The following is a 9947-nucleotide window of genomic DNA, read 5'->3' as shown; positions in this document are numbered from 1 at the left end:
GTTTGTGATAACACATCAGGCCAAGATCCAAAGACCTAGCCGAGGCCCACAGAATAAATATTATTGATGTCTGTAAGTCTGGGAGGGGTTACAAAGCCATTTCCATGCAATTGGAAGTACGTTATTCCACTCTCAGACAGAATATCTACAAATGGAAAAAATTATGACCACTGGCAATCTACACAAGACAGGTCATCCTACCAAATTCAGGCCAAGAGCTGACCGAAAGATGCTCATACATGTGTCTAAGAACCGCAGGATAAAATCAACGGATATACAGGCCTCTTGACAAAATCACTGTTGAAGTGCATGAATCAACTAGGGGTACGCAAATCTCATCATGCAACAGGACTATGATCTAAAACACAAACGCAAAACCACAACAGAATGACTCAAAAAGAAATGGAGAGTTATGGCCAAGTCAAAGCCCAGATCTCAATCCTATCAACATTTTTGAGGAGACTGAGGCTGTGCATACAAGAAAGCCCTCAAAGCAGTACTATAAGAAAAGTGGGCAGAAATTCCTTGATGTAAGAGACTGACAGTTACAAGAAATGGCTTCATGAAGTTCAGCCAAAGGGGGCATCACCAGCTATTAAAGCTAGGGGTTTCCTTATATTGTCCACAGTATGAAATTGCATTTCTGTTGATTTTTGATTAATAAATGATTATAAAGTAAATTCTGTTAGTTTAATTTGTTAAACGAGGTTACCTGTATCTGTCAATAGTGTTGAAATAATGATTACATATCAATTTGTCCAAATATGTAAAAAAATAACAGAAAAAAATACAAAATAATACAATACAAAAATAATTTTAAAAATACACATTTCCAGGGGACGTACTTACTTTTTCACATAACTGTACCCAAGAAACTTTCTGTGAAAACAAGAGAGGAGATGAGAAGAAAGGGTTCACAGCTATGTGAAATGGGGAAAGAAATGTCAATGTGTGCTGACTGTCTTTGGAAATCTACATTAATCATGTGTTGTTTACTTTCAGGCAGTCCTCACAGCTAGGGAAATGGCATCACCTGAATGTTGCATTGTAGTGAAAAATAACCAAGTAACCAAATAAAAAGCCATTGGTTGGTGTACTATGTAATGGTTTTCCATGCTCCTTTTCGTACTGTATTCTGCAGGTTAAATAGGACCCTTACAATGCCAAATGTTATGGATTTGGATTCTACTGGGGCTAAGCCCATTGACAATGTATATGTGTGTTATAGCTAGAACTAGAATGATGACACAATCCTTTCAAGAGGTATGGAATACAATTGTATCCGGCCTTAACTCACCCTTGAGTTATTTAATTAAGGGTTTGTGGAGTTAGCCATGACTTAACATACCCCGGAGCAGGTTAGTTCTAGGAGAAACATTGCCATTGAAATGTACCTGGCTTTTTGGTGAGGAACATTCGTGTGAGTGTTCATCCACACAAAGTTGACAAAAGTTCAAACAAGGTATGTGGTACACCCTTCACAGCCATGTGGTGGGCGAATAATAGTAGGTGCATTAGCCTTGGTTTGTGTCCAATAGCTCAAGCAGGATCTCTTCTTATCACAAAGGATCCTCCCAGTTGGGACTAATCTTTCATCCCTACAGAGACCCAATCTGGAGAGGGGAGTGAGTCAGATAGGCTGAAAGAGGAGGCTTTTTATGAACCCAAATTTTTTCAAAACTGTTGTGTATGTAATGTTTACCTGTAATCATTATAGTTCCACTTTTGTTATTACTTTTGTTTTCTTATGTATTATTTTCCACTGGCTTTGGTAATGTAAACAAGTGTTTAAGTCATTTAAATTGAAATTTAGAGAGAGAACAAAGAAAGACAAAGCCAGACACAGCTCGACACAGCTGCTGTGTTAGGGTTCAAAGCCAGACTGGCAGAGCTGAACCATTGTGTGACAAAACCACTCACTAGCAGACCCACAGACCATGACCTTAAAACAGTTTCATTACAGGCGCCATTGTAGCCTGTAGTCTTGGAAACATTAGCCTACAGTGAAAGGTTACACACACATAATATCCTATTTGCTAAGCTAGGACCCAATCTGCATTACCCTTTTGCTCGGCTGTCCAGGCAATTTACTAAATCCGTAGATGCTTAAATAGTTTAGAACAGCCTTTTAACTTTAGTTAGGGGCGCATATAGTTGAGTTTAGGGCTTGTTTCCCAATCAGACAAAACAATCCAAAACAGATCAAAATGTCATTGGAAATCTGTACAGCCGGTGCAGCCAATGCCCCAAGTACATAAGGGAACGGAGGGACCACATAATGTGTTCTTCCGCCAAACTTACTGTGCACTACTTTTCCCTGTCCACATTTTAAGCAGGTCTCGTAAGATTGATTGCGTTTCAGAAATATTCATATTGGACTTACATTTGTGGACAATCATAGAACTGCAACAAATCATTGTTAAATATATCTCAGACAATATATATTACCCGTCTGTGTCCGTTTGTTTGCTAAGGATTTTAGTCAAACATCTGTTTGACTAAAATCCGTACATAAACCACATAAGTTATTAGCCTAATGTTCAGTATCTAAACAACAATACCACTATGATACGTGTGTGGTACGAACACAAACAAGCTAAACTCACTATGGCTACTCTATTACTGCAAGTAGACCACTGATTTTGACTGACTTGCTTCAGAACCAATCGCTATTTAAGATGAAATAGTTCACGAACACAATCTATGTAGTTAGCAAAACGGAAACAACATTTAGATATGCAGCATTTTAATCCTCGAGTAATATATATATATTTTATATATATATCATATACATGGCACTGCCTAAACCTAGCTTCGATTCCCTTGAACTTTATTGTTAGCTAGACCTTTTCAGTCGAATCGTTCGTTTACGAATGACGAAAGCCGTGTTTGGCCAATAGAACACCGTTATTTGGTGTTGACCTCTGAGAGCCTCATCACCGCCTACTTTTTGTCCGTGGCGGAGTACTACCTATATAAACAAGACAGTCCGAACTTTAAAGGGCAGAGTTGTAAAAACTCCCAGGCAGCACTGTAGGTGGATAGTTTGTAAGCCTGCGTATAGAAAAATAAAACTTTAAATAAAAATAAAAAAAAAACTTCAAATTGACACCCACATAACTCGACTGGAATAATCGTTTAGATTCATACTGCAGCAGAAGATTTTGTACGAAAAGGAATTAACCATCAAGTAAGCATCGAGTAATATTATTTTGCTAGTATCAAAGGACCTGCTGTGAATTCCTATCTATAATCAGCTAGCTAACGTTGACTATAAATGTAAGTATAATTCATTTAATTTGCTATTTAACAAACATACCTGTTGTTAGTAAGGTAGACTGTTCGATATAACGTTAGCTACTCTGTCAAATCCTTGGAGATAAGTTTGAAGAGAACGTTAAGTCGCATTTCAGGCTTGTTTGGGTTGGGTTGAGTAAGGTTAGCTAGGTTGGCTAACGTTACCTTGCTAGCACGGCTAACAAACGGCAAAGTCGTCAGCTAGTAAGCTATTTAGCCAACGTTTGTTCAACAGCGATATCTAGCTAGATAGCTAATAATCTTAGCTTGATGGGACGCAGTACAATTTAGATATTACTATTTGCAATGGAGTTCCCGTTCGAAATGATCATTCGTGACATCGACTATAGGATTTATAGCTAGCTAATCGTTTTGTCATTTTCAATAGAAGCATCTATGTGGCCGTGATCTGAAATTCAATCAGCATTATGAAACAAATGCTTCTTTGGGATTGCAACTAACTTGCTAGCTAGTTAGCTATTTGCTACTGTTCAGCTCAAGAGCTTCTCGTTTACATCCTAGCCAGGGATGGTGCACTGGACCACTTTATTACAGTATTTTTAAATTTCATTTTATTATCAAATGCATTACGGCGACGTGTATCGTTAAATGTATTCTATTAAAGTATAGGATACAATTTATGGCAAAATTTTGGCTGTTATAGGTCAACTGTGCTTCGTTTCTGTCACTAATACAAGACCGCTGGGGCACAGCGCTGACTGTCTGAATCAGTATGTTGAGGCTCTATTTTTAGCTGCTACAGTGCTAGCTAATGTTGTGCGGCTTGACACCAATGCAGTAAACATGAAAGTGTATATATGGCAGAACACATTTAATACAATGAAGTCATTCAAAAAGTCGATACTTTTCCAAAGGTGAATTAAACGGATTTTTAGGGAGAAAACGCTTATTTGACAGACTCCTATCCTGAGCGACTTACAGGATCAATTAGGGTTAAGTGCCTTAGTCATGGGCACAACAGCTTTATTTTTTCTTTTTTTTTCTGTGTCAGTTCTGAGATTCCTACCAGAAACCTTTCATTTACTGTCAAATATGCTATTTGTGGCTGGTATTTTTTGTAGTAATAAGAGAAGCAAATTTCAGCAGACACTTCCTTCCAAAGTGACTTAGTATTGCGTGCATATATTTTTTGTATGCGTGGCCTCATACACATTTCTCACAAGTAGTTTTGTCCCATTATATAGTGCATTTTGCTGTGCCGCTAGCATTTATTATACACAGCTCTACACTGACCTTGTTTCCAAGGTGCAAGTGTGCTCCTAAGCTATAGAATGTAGGCACAGACATACATTTTTATGCACAATTACACATTTCTTAATTTTTCTAGGCAGACCAATGTGCCTGAATTAAAATTCCATGTCACTTAAAATATTTAAGTAGATAAAATAGGTGCTCTGTAGAACCCTGTCTGGTCTATTTTTAATAACATGCATGTTAATTGGTCTCCACCTCTCCTTTCAGACTTAAGAACCATACCCTGTGGAAGGACTGTCACTTACTTTCTCTGGTTGGCCCAAACTCATTGACGCTGTCTTGGAGGTTTTTGCAACACTCTGGAAATACCCACTTAACGTAAAAACAACCTGCCGCAATCGTGACGCAGCTATGCAGCTTGAAATCCAAGTAGCACTCAATTTCATTATTTCATATTTGTACAACAAACTTCCCAGACGGCGTGTGAACATCTTTGGTGAAGAGCTTGAGAGGCAGCTGAAGAAGAAATATGAGGGCCACTGGTACACTGATAAGCCATACAAGGGCTCTGGGTATAGGTGCATCCATGTAGGGGAGAAAGTGGACCCTGTGGTGGAGCAGGCAGCCAAGGAGAGTGGTCTGGACATTGACGATGTCCGGAATAACCTCCCTCAGGATCTTAGTGTATGGATCGACCCCTTCGAGGTGTCCTACCAAATTGGGGAGAAGGGGTCAGTGAAGGTGCTATATGTGGACGATAACAATGAGAACAACGGGTCCGAGCTGGACAAGGAGATCAAGAACAGCTTCAACCCAGAGGCCCAGGTCTTCATGCCTATCAGTGACCCAATTGGGGCCTCTTCTGAGTCCAGCTCTCCCTCACCCCCCTTTGGGCAGTCTGCAGCTGTTAGCCCCTCCTTCATGCCTCGCTCCACCCAGCCAATAACCTTCACCACTGCCACCTTCGCCGCCACCAAGTTCGGATCCACCAAGATGAAGACCTCTGGCCGCAATGGCAGTAATGGTGGCGGTGGAGGAAATGGCAGCAAGGTGGCCCGCACCTCCCCCACTAACAACCTGGGGCTGAATGTAAACACCCTGCTAAAGCAGAAAGCCATGTCCACCTCCATGCACTCTCTGTATGGCCTGGGCCAGCAACAGCAGAAGCCCTCTGCACTCTCTCCTAATGCTAAGGAGTTTGTGTTTCCCAGCCTCCAGGGCCAGGGTAGCCCTGAGTTCCCCGACGAGGGCTCACTCAGCCTCAGCCCACTACAGTACAACAATGCCTTTGACGTGTTTGCGGCCTATGGAGGTCTCAATGACAAGTCCCTCATGGATGGGCTGAACTTCAGCCTCAGCAACATGCAGTATTCGAACCAGCAATTTCAGCCGGTCATGGCTAACTAATCCTGACACGACAACATTAAAATATATTATTTATGAATGACAACAGTGGCTTGAAGAGAAGGAAAAACACGCACATTAGAAACTGGACTTTCAGCGAAATAACAAGGATTCTTTGAGGAGCTCTATCTAATCAGTAAAGCAGCATGTGCCCAAGGGTGATTTTTCTCTGCCCCCTTGAGTTTGGTTTTTACTTAAAGCTTGTTGTACAAACACTACCAAGCTTGGTTACTTCAATTCAACATGCAGTGTTGTTTCTCGTCCTTTTTGCCAACCAAGCACAATTTATTTTCTTATTTTTTTCTTTTTCTTTTTTCTTTTTTTTTTTTTTTTTTTTACTATGTTGAAAAAAATAAAATATTCAAACATGGATGAAACAATACAGGCTTCAAGTTCTGACCTCTTACAGTATTTTACCGGTGGTAAGAAATGGCAGATTTTTATGAATTGGCACTACTAAATGGGGTTATGTGGTCTTTTTCTAATTGTATAATTTAATTTAGTACAGAGTTTGTAAGATATCAGAGTATATATTGTTTCTATGACATGGTATTGCATTTATATCTTTTTACTACTCCAGTGATCTGTGATGGCTGCAGCAGCTTTTCGTTATGTTTGTTTTTTTAAAGATAAAGAATTGTTTGAGAAGTCCTTCTTTAAAATCCATCAAATATTCAAAGATTGTGTACAGACTATTCCTTAGTGGTGGAATTGAAAATGTACAACAAGAGTTGTATTTTCTGTTAAGAGTCTAAAGATTTTGCTATATAATGGACAAATGTAATCGTATAAATATTAATTTTGTACCTACATTGTGCAATACTTGATAAAAAATATGGTATAACAAAGTATTTTGAGTCAGTGTCTTACATGTCAAGAGGGACTGAAATAGTTTATATTGTTAAGTTTGTATTAAAAATGCTTAAAATGATATGCTTGTCTTTATTTTTTTTAATTTCATATTTGCACCCTGGTCTTTTTAATAAAATAAACTACAGTCATAATGTGATTTGTGGACATTGGATTTTTTGATAAGGACAAAAACCATGCTTGTCTTAAGTCCAAGCAGCTCTATTAAAGATACTCATTACAGTAACAATCTTTATTGGTTTGAAGAGTTTTAGTGCTTTCATGAAGGGACTGGGCAATTCTGGAGTTGATCAGCTGAACAGCGTTGGCTGTTGGACTGTCCATGACAGGTCAAAGGTTAGTAATGGTGGCCTTTATCTAAATGTAGCATGTCATTTTTTTAATTATTGTTGGGCCCAAGGGCTGTTTAAGGGCTCAACTCAGTCAAAATGTAATTGTGTTTATAAAGTGCCTTTTTCTATAGTCAATTTAACAGACGGGACTTACTGTATTAAAACCTAAAATAAAACAAAGCTGATGGACAGAATAGCTGACCAATAAATCACCTTTACTCAAAATGCACAAATTAATTTCAACAAACTATCAAATTGGAATTTAATCACTAAAATGTAATCACTAAAATCAGCCATAAAACCTACACTTCACGACGTCCTGTGTTTTGTATGAACATCTAGTATGTATGGTTATGAAATACAGTGTGCCTGGCAGTTCCTTCAGCGAGGATCCAAAGTCCAAGCCGGTCTATGCTCATGGCCGAGTAGCCTATCATATGATCGCTGACATCATGAAAACAGGTGGAGTTATTTGTGTCATGTCAAATTGTTGGTACCAACCTTGTACTCCTTTAAACATTTTATTACCTGTCTGCCGATCCCGGCAGTGGACTCGACCATTATAAGCAAACGAAGCAGTGCACACGGTCGGTAAACAACATTTAGCAACACAAATGTAAATAGAGCAATGTGTGAAAACTATGCTTCGTTACTGTGTTAGCATAGTTAATGTGAAATGTGTGGCAGCCTGGAGGCGATGCATCACTGTAGTTGCGTCACTGCAGCATAGCTTGGGCCCTGGTTGTACCACAGCTGTTGTGGTCACGAGTCCCTTAAGGGTGCATGCTAGCCAAGTACCGCCTGGGTAGGGTGGAAGGATAGCCTGCGGGAGTTTCCTCCCTCGTGCTCAAGGTACCCCTTGCGGCTTGTTTGGAACCTGCAACTAAAGTTGTTAAAGCAGCAGAATTAAAGCAGCATGTCTTGGCGGGGCAATGGGGCATGGTTCAGAAGATGCACATTTGAGACAAGGTGGCAACTACGAATTGGAGATACATTTTTTTTTTCTCTCATTCAATTTGTCTCCACTGGCTATTTTCTAGCTGTTGTGCTTCTTCGATATTTAGAGAGGAAGCATATCTACTAATATGTTATTTACAGGATGAGAGTTAGGAGTGGAGGTCGATAGCTTTCCCATGTGCTACAGTACACAAACGCCTGTCTTTGTGTTGTCATTATGCTTCATTGGAGCTCCTGCTCGGCTAGAACTGGCCAAACATTCACAACGTTTTAGCGTTTCCACAGCTTAACCAATAGATAATAACATTGTCCATTCTAAATGTGGCAACGGTTGCAGCAGGGTGTTTTTGTGTTCGAAAGGTCTTCTCCCGGCCTAGGCCCTAATGGTCTGTTACTGTATTAATATGGGTAAGGTATTTCAACTCAAAAGCTTTGTTAAAGCAGCTGAAGTATAAAGCCCTCCTATGAGAGGGCTCTGTAGAGGATTGAGATTACGTTTGTTGGTACTCACTGAGCGTTTTGTGGGTTGAATTGCTATCAAAGTGAGGGCCGGTTTGAGCTTTACACTAAGTGACGGCATTTGGGGTAAGTGAGGCTCTTATATGGCTGGGCCATTCATGCACAATACCTTTTTGGGGGGTTAAGTTAAGGATTAGGGGTCTTTGACAATTGAAAATAATGTATTTCAAGGATGCAACACCTCGGTCCTTTGACAGCAGTTCTGTGCGTGAGGCTAGCAAGGTACTGCTCTGTGTGTAGTCATTGGCAACCTAATTATGTGGCGAACAAGGTGCTGTTTGAATCCCTGAATGTCAATACATTTAACAACCTTTGTATCTCGTTAATCATATTTGAATATAAATTTGATTTATGTAGTCAAATAAAACATTTACAATGTGTTTGTATGTGTGCGTCCATGTTTGCATATTAGCACAAACAAAACATTTGTTTTTCTACCCTTGTGGGAACCGGATAAATAACCTTGACCAAGAAACGGTTCCTTAATTTTTAACTGGCTCTAAACCTATCCCTATTCTTAACCTAAATAATAAAATGTTATGGCTAAACATAACCTAACCTGCACCTAACCAGTAATGTCTAAACCTAAAAGTAAATCCAGTTCTTATCAATCAAATGTATTTATAAAGCCCTTTTTACAACAGCAGTTTGTCAGGTATGTTTTTCCCTTAACCTAAACCCAACTCAGAAATAGTATTTTCCCTGGTACATACCTGACAAAAACCTTGTCCAGACTCATTGTTCAGTTTTAACTCTTTGTGGGGACTTCAGGTCTACAGGTTAACACAGACCTGGATCACACACACACATATGGTTAATAGAGCCACAGATGGGTCTAGTCCTGTGTCATACCAGCTGGTCTTCCAGGGTGTGTGACGACATATTGCTGGAGCCCATCTAGTCCAGGCAGCTGTACTTTCACTGAAGATCCATCGTAGTGCCATGCAACATATTCTTTACTGCTTTGAGAACTGACATTAAGTTATGAAAAAGGCTGAGGTTATGGAAAAGGCGATGTAAAATGTATTTTTGTTTTTTTCTTGACCTTGACAGGTGATGACAGAGATATGGACTGGAACGTAATTTAATCACAGACCACAGAGAGAAGGTGCATCTAACCTTTGTTATGACTACTGGCTTGGGTGTTTTTACTGAGAACAAAATGGTACTTGTTTCTTCTTATTGTTTTTAGCCATTCTAGTGGGACCAATAACGTTTCATTTGTTTGCAAGATAATCTTTCTTTTTCCAATTTTCACCAAACAATTTTAAATCAACATTACACAGGTTACTGAAGAAACAAAGATAAAACAAAAATATTCCAGCATTACTGAATTTAAAATTAACCTATAGT

The 9947-nt window shown here is 39.3% G+C and overlaps 1 protein-coding gene across 2 annotated transcripts; it reads left to right on the top strand.

Annotated features, from left to right (window-relative positions):
• The first annotated feature begins 3007 nt into the window (after window positions 1–3007).
• Window positions 3008–6847, top strand: tob1b (transducer of ERBB2, 1b). Of its 2 annotated transcripts, none has more exons than XM_010895459.4 (2): window positions 3008–3190; window positions 4780–6847. In XM_010895459.4, exon 2 carries the CDS (start codon window positions 4924–4926, stop codon window positions 5917–5919), a length of 996 nt encoding a protein of 331 aa, XP_010893761.1. In that variant the 5' UTR covers window positions 3008–3190; window positions 4780–4923; the 3' UTR covers window positions 5920–6847. The 2 variants fall into 2 exon arrangements, with proteins under 2 accessions (XP_010893761.1, XP_010893760.1); XM_010895458.4 differs by having other exon boundaries at window positions 3008–3279.
• Window positions 6848–9947: the final 3100 nt, after the last annotated feature.

Source organism: Esox lucius, chromosome 5 (genome assembly GCF_011004845.1).
Source record: "Esox lucius isolate fEsoLuc1 chromosome 5, fEsoLuc1.pri, whole genome shotgun sequence".
Lineage (NCBI taxonomy): Eukaryota > Metazoa > Chordata > Actinopteri > Esociformes > Esocidae > Esox > Esox lucius.
Note: the sequence above shows the minus strand (reverse complement) of the source record. Positions and strands in the feature narration are given on the sequence as shown.

Excerpts from the sequence above, each read along its gene's own strand:
- tob1b (XM_010895459.4), top strand. The coding sequence starts at position 4,924 with ATGCAGCTTGAAATCCAAGTAGCACTCAATTTCATTATTTCATATTTG.